Source organism: Doryrhamphus excisus, linkage group LG11 (genome assembly GCF_037039965.1).
Source record: "Doryrhamphus excisus strain RoL-2023G ecotype Guam linkage group LG11, RoL_Dexc_Guam_v1.1, whole genome shotgun sequence".
In the NCBI taxonomy this organism is placed as follows: Eukaryota; Metazoa; Chordata; class Actinopteri; order Syngnathiformes; family Syngnathidae; genus Doryrhamphus; species Doryrhamphus excisus.
The window spans coordinates 11,009,558-11,025,344 of record NC_136367.1 but is presented as its reverse complement, the minus strand read 5'-3'; the positions used below and the strand labels follow the sequence as shown (position 1 = coordinate 11,025,344).

The 15,787-nt window shown below is 43.0% G+C and overlaps 1 protein-coding gene across 3 annotated transcripts in view; it reads right to left on the bottom strand.

The window, feature by feature from the left end:
* Positions 1-1,474: 1,474 nt before the first annotated feature.
* The window catches only part of LOC131127213 (nuclear receptor coactivator 2-like), a 29,691-nt gene continuing 15,378 nt past the window's right edge, over positions 1,475-15,787 (bottom strand). For 2 of the 3 annotated variants that reach the window (XM_078794744.1, XM_078794745.1), the window contains exons 10-22: positions 13,750-14,938; positions 12,073-12,301; positions 11,806-11,979; positions 11,523-11,726; positions 11,343-11,448; positions 11,062-11,230; positions 8,003-8,317; positions 7,818-7,895; positions 7,235-7,424; positions 4,962-5,169; positions 4,706-4,841; positions 4,255-4,320; positions 1,475-2,073 (exon numbers count right to left, since the gene is read on the bottom strand). In XM_078794744.1, the coding sequence (XP_078650870.1) occupies positions 2,059-2,073; positions 4,255-4,320; positions 4,706-4,841; positions 4,962-5,169; positions 7,235-7,424; positions 7,818-7,895; positions 8,003-8,317; positions 11,062-11,230; positions 11,343-11,448; positions 11,523-11,726; positions 11,806-11,979; positions 12,073-12,301; positions 13,750-14,938 (3,079 nt within the window). In that variant the 3' untranslated portion in view covers positions 1,475-2,058. Of the gene's footprint in view, positions 4,180-4,254; positions 4,321-4,705; positions 4,842-4,961; positions 5,170-7,234; positions 7,425-7,817; positions 7,896-8,002; positions 8,318-11,061; positions 11,231-11,342; positions 11,449-11,522; positions 11,727-11,805; positions 11,980-12,072; positions 12,302-13,749; positions 14,939-15,787 lie in introns of all 3 variants that reach the window. The other variant, XM_058069458.2, reaches the window with a different exon arrangement.

The following is a 15,787-nucleotide window of genomic DNA, read 5'->3' as shown; positions in this document are numbered from 1 at the left end:
GACCTTTCCTCAAGTTCATAACCTTGAGCCACACTTTGTACGGCACTATTGTCATCAATGTCACAAGTCTCAGTTACCTTTCCCAATTTCACATTCATGACTGAGAGCCAGGAAAGAAAAGAACATTTGTTTAAGGGAGAGAGTGCGACAATGCTGGAAGGGTTTCAACATATCTCATGCCTTTGTGTTTGCACAGGAAGGTCACACAGAGGTCAGAGACCACTGGAACAGTGTCAAGAACACGAGCACAAAGACAAATTCATGAAACACTTAAAAAGTTTTTTCTGTAACACTTGAGTTTTCATCTTCACCAGTCAGTCATTTTAATAATAATAATAATACCACAATGTTGAAGGGTTGCAATGAGGACAGAGTCAGAGGAGTGTTTTGAATAAAAATAATTTATTTACAGTGGCATCAATCATAAATTAACAAGCAGCGTGGACAAAAGGGCCATTAGCATTGACAACTTGCTTCATGAAATAGCATCAACATGATATTTGGTGGGTTTTTTAAACAGTGAATTTTGTAACTGCACTAAAGTGTGGAACATAAAAAAAAAACCCACACAGTAGTGTTTTTTTAGCCTGGGTTTAAATACCCTGACGCTAAATTAAAAGTTTGTTGGATTTACGATCATTACTTAACATATTTATTTATTGACTTGTTAACACAAGATGGATGACACAACACTGTCGTCACAGACGTTATAACCGTTTTTGTAGATCATCTATGAATAAAGACATTCACTCAGCAAATAAAACATACTAAATGTCAAACAATCAAAACGTACACTCACCCATTTCTAAGGCATTATTATGCTAGCGTGTATGCTTGCATGAAACAGTATTCTTGCAGCCATAAAAAATATCATCTATCAAGTAAGAAAAGTAGTGTATTTATTTCGTACGTGCGTTACCAGAGGCTTTATATCCACTCACAACATCTGAATGGCTTTCCTCGTTAAGTCTTTGGGTTTTAACCACCAAAAAAACAACAATACCAACAAAAGATGAAAAATCAGTGCTAAAAGGCTAACAATTCATTTCAGTATGTCATCATTGGTGTTTATACAAACAACCTGTGGATCATTTCAGCAGCGTCAATAGAAGCGACAAAGATAGGAGAAAGCACCTCAAACAGCAAAGGGACTTGCGACTATCCTCAAACATACACAACAGGGGCGTCCAAAGTGTGGTCCAGGGGCCATTAGCGGTCCCCACTTAAAAAAAAAAAATCAGTCCTTGGCATATTTTAAGAATACAGCTACTAAAAAATGAAAAAAGAGCATGTAAGGAGAAAACTAAATAACATAATCCTAATAACACAAAACTGACGTGCATACTATTTTTCTTTAAATATATATAACGGGTTCCATACATTCATGGATTTGTGGCAGCCCATAAAGGTTAAATTGAGACCGTCACAGATATATTTGGCGCAACCCGTTTCTAATATTTAAAAATATTTCACGTTTTTAATTTTTTTTAAACACAAACCAAAAAGCTGGCATTGTTTTACCCACCAACTTGGAATATTTAAAAATCTACACTCTGGCCAGCATTGAGTCATGGCCAATTGAGTAGCCTCACCCACTTACTTCCACAGGTAGATTACAGTCCTGTGGGATTGGTTTTAGCCCCACCGACATCCTTTGAACTGAAAGCCCCCCATGGTGAAAAATGTTTGGACACCCCTGGTCTATCAAGTTCCAGTCGGTTTAGTTCCTGATTACTTTGGTAGTTTTTCTGTCCAGGCTTTGTACATAAATACACTCTTTGAAATGAAAAAGTGAAAAAGAAGTGAAATGTGGTTAATCTCTTTGAGCAGTCGAATGAAATGCTAAGACGCTAAATGCTAATGTTGGCAAGTGGCCATTAAAGACAGTTAAGGCTGAGGATATGAACTTATTACTTCAGCGGGGGTGTCCAAAATATGGCTCAGGCAACTTTTCTGGCCCAGAGCTCATTTATTTATTGTCCCGTGGCCCATATGCTGAATACAGAATTAATCATTTAATCATGGCCCACAACAGAACATCACAAAGAAGGTTTAGGGCTACACGAAAAACACCTGTTAAAAAAAAAAAAAAAGTCAGCATAGCATAGCATGCATATGTTGCTCAACGTTGTTGAACAAATGTATTAGAGCGCCACCCAGTGGAAAGTTTATGCCACAGCCGCCCTAAATTAACAATATTTATAATGACTAAAATAACTTTTTATGGTTTGTAATGGTTAGAGCTAGGGATGCTCCGATCGATCCGTCACAGATTAGTACGGGACGATTTTGGGGAAAAATCATGTAATCGGCATAAACAGATACATTCAACGGCGATCACAACAGCCAATCAGCTGTGGCGAGGACTATTGCAGCCTGCAGCCATCCAAGCGTGGATGCCGTGTCTTGCCCGAACTAACGTCTTTGCCATTGTGCTCCTTCGACTTTTCTTCATCATGTCTGACGTCTTCAACTTGACTACTAACACATGCCATGAAAACTAGCTTGTGGGGGTAGCACATTAAAAAATGACGAGCTGAGTATGTTTTATGTTGACTTTTTGAGTTTTGTGTGATCGTGAGTAAATCGGCAGCTAACCCAGCCTCACCCGTACGTGCCACACAGAAGGCTAAGATTCGAACCTGACAAAGAACTGAAGTAATGGGATGAGATGACCAGTCTTTCCCAGCGCTGGAAGACACCGGAAGACACACGCTCGAAGACACCGAGTACTCTTTCATTCACCTGGAAGTCCAGCTAGCGCTCCACCCATCAACTCTCACTTCCAAAATCTCCTCCAAGGTGTCTGAAGCTACACGATATATGTTCTCTTCAAAAGATAAGCCAAATGTGGCTTCTTTTCGTCTCATTGAAGGTGATTCTTTCATATTATATGGCCAATAGCACTTAAATACATGGAAAAATGTATAATTAATCCCTGTGATCGGTATCGGATGATATCAGTCCTGGATGATCGGTACTAGAATTGGCAGCATAAAACCCTGATTGGAGCATCCCTAGTTAAAACACCAGTGCAGAACTGGTACACTGTATTATTGTTATGCATGAATTATCATATCTGCTTGTACAAAAAATAACAAAAATAGTATTAGTATAATAGTACAATATTATTAATATATACGTTTTGGGCAAGATTTAAGTAAATACTTGTATTTGTTATCAAGACCACCAGAGGTCATCTACGCTTTATGAAATATGATGTCAGGTGGTCTAATAAATGTGCTAAGTACTTTGGATTGCTTTTCGGGAGCTGGATCACAAAACAGGGAAGCGTATCCTATATCTCCTGCCATTTGTCAGTGTGCAGCTCTCACAGTAAAAAGTTTGGACACCCCAGGTCTAGCATGGATTTGCCTTCACATTGACTTGAACTGCGAGGCTGAAAGTCAAAAAGCTTATATATCATCTTTCTAGAAATACATACAATAAATTAGTTGTGATTGAGCTTAGCCAACCAAATAAAAATAAATCATTTTGGTTCAACTGAAGCCAGAAAAGTTTTTTTTACTTTTTGAAAGTAATAAAGTCATGGTTTTGAGGTTGAATCTTGTGTTTGTCGCCTTTCCACTATACATTGCTGGTTAGTAATACCACTTTAGGGAATATAAGATCTATTTACATCATCTGCATAACCCTCCTCCTTCCCATGGCCAAAAACTACAGCAGTCCAAATATATTAGTCTATTTTTAAGATCAACAATATACAAGATAAACTTTCATCTCATTTAAATCTTATAAATGGTTATAAAATATTCATAGGAGTGGAATTTAAAGGATTGAAATTAAAGCTTGAGATTTTTACATTTTTGTAAAATGTTGATCGGAAAAGCAATGTCTTAATGAAAGTTGTATGTGTGTGTGTGTGTGTGTGTTATCTCTAATACGGGATGTCCCTAAAGTCTGGACAACAGCACAAAATGCATATATTATTCACCATTGTTTTTTTTTTTTATGTTTTAAATGAAATATAAACATGGCTATATGTGTTCTTGTCTTACATTATCAATTAAATGATTTTTTTAACCTATTTATGACATGTCCAGATTTTAGGGGCACCCTAAAGTCAGGCTTTAGGTATTTTGGTCAAGACGGCATTTGGATCTTTTCTGGTTGCGAGTAAAACAAAGCAGGATTTAGTGTTCAGAGTCAGCAAAAGTTCTAGAAAAGACAAAATGTCCTCATTGAGTTTTTTCTTCAAGTAAACAAACGTAAGACGAAGGAAGCTCAACTTACCGAGTTGATGTCGGCCTCCTGTGTTAGCATGTCCAACTGATCCAGGATCAGACTGCTGTCACTCACCTGCGGGACACATTCAAACTATAAGTCTGTGCGAAGGGAAATTGTTATGTCAGACTGTCACCACTGAAGGCACCACCACACTCACTCCATATACAGTTGTCCCTCGCCATTCCAATGTCATGGCTTCACGCTAACATGGTTTTTCTAAACTATATTCATATATCATGCTGTTTTGTGGTGGAATACGGCCCATTATTTGTACAAAAATATGCATATTGGGGGAAATTTTAAGTGTTATTTGCTTAAATTAAGCATTTTTGGTATAAAAATGGTTACACGAAGTAGATGATGGCTGGGAATCAAGTGGATCAGACATGTTGATGAGATGGTATGGTGGAGACGTGGAGACAGGGAACTGACTAATTCAGGTGTGGTTTTGACTCACCTGCTCAGAGGTCATGGGGGTGATGTGACCTGGCATGTGGTTGGTGTTGCCCCCTCTAGGGGTCATGTTGTTGTTGCTGTTGTTGTACATGCCCCCAGTGGTTTGTGGCGGGAACTGAGTTTGTTGTTGGTACAAGCTGCAAACAAACAGGCATTATAATAATATAATATATATTATATTCATTTTATTTTATTTTATATTAATATAATATAATATAATAATAATACATCATGATAATAAGAAGCAGCTTTTGTACCCGTTGCTGGTGTTGGCGGGCTGCATCCACCTGCTGAGGTCGCCACCGCTGCTCGAGTAGCCTGAAGCCCCTCCCTGCATTTGAGTCTGGTTCTGCTGCATCATAGCACTCTGGGCCTGTGCCATCCTGGGGGACAGCATGGTGCTCTGAGGGGTCCCGGAAGCACACGAAAAGCCTGCCGTGGCATCCTGGTGTTGCTGACTTATGCCTGAAGGTGGGACAGAATTAATTGGATACTTATTGAAAACATGTACACACGTGGACAAAATGGTTGCTACCCCTCAGTTAAAGAAAGAAAATCCTACAATTCTCACTGAAATCACTTGAAATTTACAAAAGTAACAATAAATTAAAAAATATTGAAAATTAAACAATCAAAATCAGCCATCACTTTTGAATGGTTGATTAACATAGTTACTTTAAAAAATAAACTAATGAAACAGACAAAAATGATGGTACCTCTTCAAAAGATTGAAAACAATTTGACCAGAGTCACATGATTATCTCACGTGTGTCCTTTAATTGACATCATACGTGTCTTCAAACTCATAATCAGCCAGTCTGCCTATTTAAAGGGTGACAAATAGTCACCGTGCTGTTTGGTGACGAGGTGCGTACCACACTGAACATGGACAACAGAAAGCGAAGGCAAGAATTGTCCCAGGACATTGGAAAGAAAATGATAGCCCAACACCTGAAAGGTAAAGGCTATAAGACCATCTCTAAGCAGCTTCAAGTTCCTGTGACAACAGTGGCACATATTATTCTGAAGTCTAAGGTCCACGGGACAGGTGCCAACCTGCCTGACGTGGCCCCAAGAGGAAAATTGATGACAAATACAAGAGACGGATAGTTGGAATTGTATCCAAAGAGTCCAGAACAGCCTCCAAAGAAATTAAAGGTGAACTCCAAGGCCAAGGTACATCAGTGTCAGATGGCACCATTGGTTGTTGTTTGAGTCAAAGTGGACTTCATGGGAGACGAGCGAGGAGGACACCACTGTTGAAAGTAAATCATAAAAAAGCAAGACTGGAATTTGCGAAAATGCATGTTGACAAGCCACAGAGCTTCTGGGAGAACGTTCTATGGACAGATGAGTCAAAAGTGGAGCTTTTTGGTAGCACATCAACTGTATGTTCATAGACTGAAAAATCAAGCGTAAGAAGAAAAGAACACTGTCCCTACTGTGAAACATGGAGGAGGCTCAGTTATGTTTTGGGGCTGCTTTGCTGCATCTGGCACAGGGTGTCTTGAAGTTGTGCAAGGTACAATAAAAACCCAAGACTATCAAGGCATTCTGGAGAGAAATGTGCTGCCTAGTGTCAGAAAGCTTGGTCTCAGTCGCAGGTCATGGGTCTTTCAACGGGACAACGATCCAAAACACAGCCAAAAGCACCCAACAGAAAAGTGTTGGACTATTCTGAGGTGGCCGTCTATGAGCTCAGATCTGAATCCCATCAAACATCTGTGGAAGGAGCTGAAACATGCCATCTGGAAAGACACCCGTCTAACCTGAGACAACAGGAGCATTTTGCTTCCAAGGAGTGGGCCAAAAAGAAGGCTCATTGACACTTACAGAAATCGTTTCATTGCAGTGATCTCCTCAAAAGTGCAACAAAATATTAAGTTATGGGTACCATCATTTTTGCCCAGGCCTGTTTCATTAACTTGTTTTTTAAAATAATTATGTTAATCAACAATTCAAAAGCGATGGCTGATTTTGATGTTTAATTCTCAATACATTTTTATTTATTGTGACTTTTGTAAGTTTCAAGTCATTTCAGTGAGAATTATAATTATTTTATTTTTATGATTGTATATATATATATATATATAGTATATATATATATTATATACATGTCTATGTATACGTTCTTTCCATTGTTTTCGAAGTTCTATTTTGTTGCAATACTCCTTTCAGCCACAAGAGGCCAGCGTGTGCCATAGTCTCATGTTTCAAATTAAAAGTGTAAAGTCAAGCACTAGCAAGTAGAACAAGGGTGTCCAAAGTAGTCATTTATTGTGGATGTTTTGCTCTGATAGCTTAGCATACAGTATACTGACATACATTGGATTGCTTTTAATATAAGCTTTTAATTATAATTCATGTACCCAATGTCAAGTGCCTCACCTGCATTCTTTAAATGGACTAGACACCCCTGTTGTAGAACCATAATAGTTTCATCAAAGGCAACATGCAATAAGATGCTAGTAATGGCTGGTGTATACAGTATAATGAAAACTGTACAGGAAGTGGCATAGAGTGTCAGTACCGTAGCTGGGGGCCGGGTAGGGGAAGTGTTGCGTGTTGCCTTGAGACAGACGTGAACCGGGAGAAGCCACGTTGACGGCCATCATTGTACGCTGCTGGTGCACATGTTGTTGTTGCTGCTGGCGTTGGCGCAGGTGGTTGCTGAGGTACTCGTGCTGACGCTGAGCCAATAGCTGAGCGTTGAACGATCCCTGAGGAGACACACATGGCAGGGCTTTATAATTAGCTTTACTCTTATCACAGCACTGCTTCTTCTTTTAAGTCACATCATGTGTTTGGGAATAGCCACTTGTTGCTAGGCATAATTCACAAGATGAACTAAAAAAAGGTGCATTGCCAGTCACACACGTTATTCTGTTGTATGACAAACTAGGGGGGCTGATATCGCCCCCTGGACAGGAAAGACTTAAGATAAACTTTACACAGAATTATGAAAGTATTTAAATGCATGGCCAGTCCAGGGTGTCAGCTGGGTTGGGCTCCAGCCTCCTCCCGCGACCCTAATGAGGATAAGCGGTATAGAAAACGGATGGATGGATGGACAGATATTTAATTCCTCACAGTTCCCAAAGAAGAAGACTGACCTGGTTTGGAACGTTGGACCTGAGAGGTAGATTCATGCTGGACAAGCCACCCATCTGGTTCACCATGGGCTGGCGGTTCTAGAAGCAAACGTGAATAAAAGCAGACATTCATTCATACAAATTGTCTTCTAGCAAACCACATCCAGAGCAAAGATGATTTTCTAGGAATGATTTGAGCGTCGTACCAGCTGGGCCTGCAGTCTGTGCTGCAGCTGCAGCCTCAAGTTGTTGGGCTGTGGAGGCACTACAGGGTTTGGACCACCAGGTCTCACGCCAGCCGATCTGGGCCCAGCACCTGCAGGTATCCTCATCATCGGGGGGTAGCCGCTGACTCTCTGCTGCCCCATGTGGGTGCCAATAGGGGGGCAGAGGTAAGAGCCGTCAAGAGGCATGTCGCCATAGCCCGACTGAGCAGCGTAGTGTTGGCTGTACAGAGGCGGCTTCATGGAGGACGCCGGGTCAGGGGAGCCGAAGAACTGGTCTTGGTCTGATAGAGGACCCTGAGGATAATATTAGCTATATAAACATTTTCTTTCATGTTGTTGTCACATTGGGTTTGTGGTGCTCTGATCAATCGGCCACCAATCGGTGTTGGCCGATATCAGTGAAAAAGGACGGTATCAACATCGGCTGATACTTGCTTTAAAGCGCTAATCCCCCCCGCCGATCAGGTCCACCCCCACTGCAGCAGTCAGAACAAGAACATCTGCCATGTGGGGGACTTCCAGTCTTTATGAGAGTGACATAAGTTTTGCACACTGCAAAACATGCCTCAAAAATGTCTCACCGGGGTGGCGCATTGAAAAGCTTGGCAGGGTGTAGGGACTTTGAGGCTCGCAATGTGATCATCCATCAGGGATGCCTCGATCCCAACCTGCTGTACTTGCAAGTGTGGGCAACATTTGCATGAACTACGCCTCAGTGCGCATTTGGGAGCATGCAGACGCAATGTAGCACTTTTAGTGCAGGAGGAACTTTTTTGTGTGCATCGGACTCCGGATGATGCGTGACGCACAACGAGTGTGACGCGTGACGACTATTTGAAATGGACATTGTGCACACTTATACCACATTGATATTGTATCTCCTCTCTGGGCAGCGGGAGTCAGCTGCATCTGCGCTTCAGAAGGCAGCAGATGCGGCCTGATGAACCCAGCAGGTGGATGAACCTGCTTTTCAATCAGGTTCTCAGGTTTTCACTTAATCATGTGAGAAGACTACAAATACAGTGCATCCGGAAAGTGTTCACAGCGCTTCACTTTTTCTACATTTTGTCATGTTACAGCCTCATTCCAAACTGAATTAAATTAATTTCTTACCTCAAAATTCTACACAAAATACTCCATTATGACAATGTGAAAAAAGTTTTTTTTGACATGTTTTGAATTTATTAAAAATAGAAAACAAAAAAATCACATTTACATAAGTATTCACAGCCTTTGCCATGAAGCTCAAAATTGAGCTCAGGTGCATCTTCTTTTCCACTGATCATCCTTGAGATCTTTCTACAGCTTAATTGGAGTCCACCTGCAGTAAATTCAGTTGATTGGACATGATTTGGAAATATAATAACTGTCTATATAAGGTCCCACAGTTGACTGTGCATGTCAGAGCACAAACACCAAGCATGAAGTCAAAAGAACTGTCTGTAGACCTGCGAGACAGGATTGTCTTGAGGCACAAATCTGGGGAAGGATACAGAAAAATGTCTGCTGCTTTGAAGGTCCCAATGAGCACAGTGGCCTCCATTATTCGTAAATGGAAGACGTTTGGAACCACCAGGACTCTTCCTAGAGCTGGCCAGCCTTCTAAACTGAGCGATCGGGGAAGAAGGGCCTTAGTCAGGGAGGTGACCAAGGCCCCGATGGTCACTCTGTCAGAGCTCCAGCGTTCCTCTGTGGAGAGAGGAGAGCCTTCCAGAAGGACAACCATCTCTGCAGCAATCCACCAATCAGGCCTGTATGGTAGAGTGGCCAGACGAAAGCCACTCCTTAGTAAAAGGAACATGGCAGCCCGTCTGGAATTTGCCAAAAAGCACCTGAATGACTCTCAGACCATGAGAAACAAAATTCTCTGGTCTGATGAGACAAAGATTGAACTCTTTGGTGTGTATGCCAGGCGCCATGTTTGGAGGAAACCAGGCACTGCTCATCACCAGGCCAATACCATCCCTACAGTGAAGCATGGTGGTGGCAGCATCATGCTGTGGGGATGTTTTTCAGCAGCAGGAACTGGCAGACTAGTCAGGATAGAAGGAAAAATGAATGCAGCAATATATAGAGATATCCTGGATGAAAACCTGCTCCAGAGCGCTCTTGACCTCAGTAGAGTGGTCATGTACATTGACCATATAGACAGTAGACATTAGCACACAGCCAAGATCTCAAAAGATTGGCTTCAGAACCACTCCGTGAATGTCCTGGAGTGGCCCAGCCAGAGTCCAGACTTGAATCCGATCGAACATCTCTGGAGAGATCTGAAAATGGCTGTGCACAGACGTCTCCCATCCAACCTAATGGAGCTTGAGACTTATTGCAAAGAAGAATGGGCAAAACTGCCTAAAGATAGGTGTGCTAAACTTGTGGGATCATATTCAAAAAGACTTGAGGCTGTAATTGCTGCCAAAGGTGGATCAACAAAGTATTAAGCAAAGGCTGTGAATACTTACGTAAATGTGATTTTTTTGTTTTCTATTTTTAATAAATTCAAAACATGTCAAAAAAAACCTTTTTTCACATTGTCATAATGGAGTATTTTGTGTAGAATTTTGAGGTAAGAGATTAATTTAATTCAGTTTGGAATGAGGCTGTAACATGACAAAATGTAAAAAAAGTGAAGCGCTGTGAATACTTTCCGGATGCACTGTACATGCATTGGGAAATAGAAAGGGTGACTTGTGGATACCAGCATTTTGTTCATGATCATTGGCTTTGTTTGGCTTGAAATAAGCTTCGTAAAAGTAGCTTTCACAAGAAAAAACCTTGGTGAGCCCTATTATAGCCAGTAGTACTTTAAACATTTTGAAACATCCCGGTATCGGTATCGGGATCGGGATCGGCAGCATAAAATCCTGATTGCAACGTCCCGAGTTGAGTCACAAACACAAATGTGCCATTTCCTTACCTCCGTCCTTGAGGTACCCCACAACTGTGCTTAGTACCTCAACAGTAGGTATTACTTAAAGTGGTATTATTTTGGCTGCCTTTCAGTACGTGCCAAAGTAATACAATACTACACAACTCACCTGCCCAGCCAGTGTGGGGATCCCTAACATCTTGTCAAGTTCTTCCAGTCCCTCATAGTCCTTTAGCACTGAGCACAGCTGGTTCAGAAGGGTTCCTTCATCCGCTGAACCCTCGAGCCCAACCCCACAGCAGCCCATCCCGTCTTCCTGAGGGAAGCCGTATGGCGACCTGCGATTCAGAGCAAAGTGTCACAGGTTAGTCATAAGGAGAATACAGCGATTGAGTCATGAGTTGAAAACATAACAAAATCATACCAAAAGTCAAGGAACTACTACCTAACCTGCTTTGGTTTCCATAGTGATACATCATCATCCTGTCAGGCCACGGAGCCGTATGATTGGACGGTGTGTGCTGCTGAGCGTAGGTGGAGTTAACCATCTCTATTTCTGATGGACAAAAGCAAAATATTGAAGAAGATACAAAATAAACCTTTGCTTATCTAATGGTGCTTTGCCCTCACCGCCGCCCATGTTCTGCATGTTGACCATGGACTTGGATGGGGGCACACCGCCGCCCCTCGATGGTATAGCACTGTTTATGTTGGAGACCATACGGCCCGGTCTGACACCTTGGACCATGACTGGTGCTGGGGTGGTCCCGGCAGGCCCCTGTGGGCTCCATTCACGCTGCAGGGAGCCCCGTACTGCCCCCCCACCCAACATGGCTGATGAGCACATAAGAGTATATCAGTTTATGCTAATGTGTAATAGTTATTTCAAGTTGTGTGTTTTTAGCGTCCTCACCATTGTGGTTGTTAGCTGTGCCTGCATAGCTTCCCACCATGCCTTGCTGCTGCTGTAGTAAAGAGTAGGGGTTGTTCCTGTGCTGCGTGGGGAGGGGCCTGGTGGGACCAGGGGCCATAGCACCATCGAGAGACAGGCTTCTCGCAGGAGGTGGGGGGTCAGCCCTGGTGCCACCTGTAGTTGTTGGACGGTATCAGTGGAGCATATAAAATAAATTGCCCCAATGCAAGCAGACCATAACAAAAACAACCACACAATCTGATGTACCTGCAGTGGAGGGGAAGGCGAGCTGCTGAAGAGGTGGGCTGCTGTGGCCGCTGTCCATCATCTGCAAGATGTCGCCGATGATGCTCTGCTTGTCCATGGAGAAGCCGGGCGCCGCAGAGGAAGAGGAGGCTGAAGCGGGGATCGGGCCTTGGGAAGGAGGATGCTGGGGGAACAGCTGCTGCTGGCCACCACCCTGAAGATCCTCCAGAAGCTCCTCCAGCTCATTGGTCTGAGAGCAGCCGATGCAGGAAACAGCGTAATATATAAATAAATAAATAGCTTAACATTTATTTACATTCTAAATTTAAAATGTACATTTACAAATAAAAAAACAGGTAAACTATTTATCAAGTTGAGTTTCACTGGTGTGAAACATTTGTTTTTGTTTTTTTCCAAATGACACAGAAACGCATGCTTACTTCCTGCGGCCATTTAGCTGATGAATTAAATAGGTGCTAAAAATACACTGTTGGCTCCAATAATGAAGTCATGTGTGATGTACAGTGAGTTGTACGGTCACAGCTCTATTTAGGGCATGCTTTATTCCCAACCTTTCCTCAATGCACTTCTGTGTGTGTGTGTGTGTTTTGGTTGCAGATGCTTCAAGCCTGCAGGCTACAAATTACAGCTTTGCATGTTTAAGTACTGTACTTGCGTTACAGACAGACAAGTAATAAGTGCAGTTGCACACACATACATACACACACACAAAAACACACACAAAGCATACTGTAGCTGTGACTTGCAGTCAGCTTGTTCTATTTAACGTAACATGATATGATGTGTTGCTGGTGCAAACATGCCATGTGTAATGATCAGCTTGTCAAGTTAATATTCTCTTGTGTTCCTTTCTCCACCCTCTTTTAAGCAGCTGGCAAGGTTATCTCTGCAGATGTCAGTCATGAGAGCTCGTTAATAGGAGCTGTTAAATGAGCCCACACATCAACTTGTCAAACCACACTTTTTCAGGAGAACTTTTTTTTTTTAATGGCAAGCTAATCGAGCAGGGGTCTTCAATTAAAATTAAGTAAGGTTTGTTTTTGCTATTTTTTTCAGAGAAGGTTTGGACGTTATTTTGCCTTAAAATGTGTCAAAGAGACAAGCTCATATAAATATCAAATGTATTGGAACCCCTACATCAGGGGGCCCGGTGAACTGTTGGGGGGGGCCCTGCCAATTTGTCTTACTTAGCATGCAATGTGAATATGCTTGTATGCTTCACTGTTCTCCATTTTGTTGCATTTTCTGGTTTTAGTTTTGAGTTCAGATTGACAGTACAGTTAAATTCATGGATATTATCAGATATTATTAACTGCCCTACACTTTCACACCTAAATTGCATTTAAATGAACACAGGACCAAATGTCAGAAGAATGAACACATTGGCCATATGAACATATTGGTCTGTCTTTTGACTTTTAAATATTCCATTTTCTCCACCAACCTCTTACTTCCGAGAAAGCCATGGTTCTATTCAAAGATTAGCGGCATAGGAAATGTATGTATGCCTCGTTCCCCGCAAGTAAACAAAACATTTCATTGGCTTATTTTTGAATGACGTCTCTGCATTTGCTGTCACATTTGCTGACCCATAATAACTGAGGTAACTACGGCCGCAAATTGCAGCTGTGATCGGTCCTCGAGCATGAGAATATGTACAAGTCAACACTCACTGACCTGGTCAGCCATGTTGTAACCTGCATCCGGTTTCTCCTTCTTGATGTTGGGCAGCTTTGGAGCGTCAATGGTCTCCATCTTGATGGCTTTATCCAGGATGCCGTTATCATCACGATCCAGCAGGTAACGGAGTAAAACGTTGTCCTTCTTTTTGGGGCTCTCCAAATCCTGTTTGAGTCCTAGCTCACCCAGGGCGGCCATGTTGTCGTCCGTGGCAGAATCAGAGCCGGGGGGCTCTTTCCCAGTGGCCTCAGCTGTCAGCTTGGCCAGCTCCACGGGTGAGCTGCTGTTCTGCAACAACCTGTGCAAAATTTTGTGTTTCTCCTGCAGCGAGGTGGAGTGGTTGTTGGGTCCCACCCCTAAACACCCACTGACCCCTAAGCCAGCCAGGTCTTTACAGTTCTGCTCGTCCCCTTGGGGAGACGAGCAGGGATCCGGGGGTTCCAATTTAGTGGTGAGGAGCTGGAGCAATTGGGTGTGGCCTTTGGTGCTCAGAAGGCGGTCTGGGGTGTCACCCAGCTCACCCACACTTCTCTTTCCTTCAAAGCTGTCGGGGTCCTCATCCTTTGCCTGGACCAGCTTGCACTCCTGGTTTTGGGGTGACAAGTCCTGCTGCTCCACAAAAGTTCCAAGCAAGTCTGCCTCTAAACTGAGATGGTCCTTGTCCTGACTGCTGGGAAGAGGGCTGTGCAGAGGGCTGTGCGGGCCAGGAGCTTTACTGTCAGGAGAGTTCGGATGCTGGGCCTCACTGAGGCCCTGCGAAGGTCTGTGGCCCTGGCTGAGGGCCTGCAGGGCACCAAGAGCATTGCTACTGAAGCTGTGGATGTTTGCCGTGCTGCTGCAGACGGACACAGGCGAGTGGAGGCCATCAGCAGGTGAGAAAGAAGCAGAGAGGTGTTGGTGCATTTGGGGGCTGCTACTGCTGCTGCTCGCTAGCATACTGGGGCTGTGGCGATGGCGAGGGGATAAAATGGCACCCTGGCCCCCCGAGGTGACGCTGGGGCTTCCCTGCGGGGCTAAGGGGCTGCCCATCTTGAGCGCCTGGCTGTTTCCCTGCGGCGTGGGGGCTCGGCTAAAGCCGCACACAGACGTGGTGAACTGGTTGGTGAGGACGTCCGGGCAGGTGCCGCTCAGGGTGACTGGCTTGGCCCCCAGGCAGGCGGTCACAGCCATGGCGCTCATGTTCTCCCTAAAACAAACACACTTGAGGTGAAGACGTGTGTGTGTGTGTGTAAGTGGCTGGTGGACCACACAATGTGAATTTCCCGTGAGTGTTTGCGACACACATCTATCTATACTGGAGTCAGTTGCAGAAGAACAGGTTCTGACATTTAATAAAATACGTAAATGCTTCCTTCAGGCATGGTTGTTAAATAACTTTTTAAATGAGTGCTGACATTATTCCGCAGGCGGAGCATAGACTTAATGTAGAGCTGGAGTTGAATGTGTTCAATGTGAAACTAGCATTAATGCTAAAAGGATGAAAGGTAGGATAAGAGGTTTGCCACTCCATCATCATGATTCATTTTGCGTGAATGTGGGAGTTTATTACCACGCTATAGCGTGATTTATTCGTAAAGTCACTTTGTGATCTTGTGACCATTGCAGAAGGTCTAGAAGTGACTTTGGATCATAAACGGTCCTTTATGCAATAATATCTGCAGCACATTTTACAGACTGGAGCTTAATTTTCAGTCAAGGCTTTGAGGACATGTGAGGAGCAAACAACATGAACATTGGTCTTACTGTAAGGTGGAAGTAAACATGCAGTAATTATACGGGGTGGAATGATTCATGGATATATCGATTCATATATTCCTATGATCCAACTAGATTGATCTGTGTCCAGTATAGTTTCAGGACGACATAGCGATCTATCATCATTGGAAAGGAAATCAAATTGACTGAATCTATACTAAATAAAACAACATAAAACATTGTAAAGATGATTTTTAGGTTTTTTTGCACTTTTAATGATAGACAACAAACTCGTGTAAGTTGATTATTGATGCCTGTTGAGTGAGGTGCATGAATGACG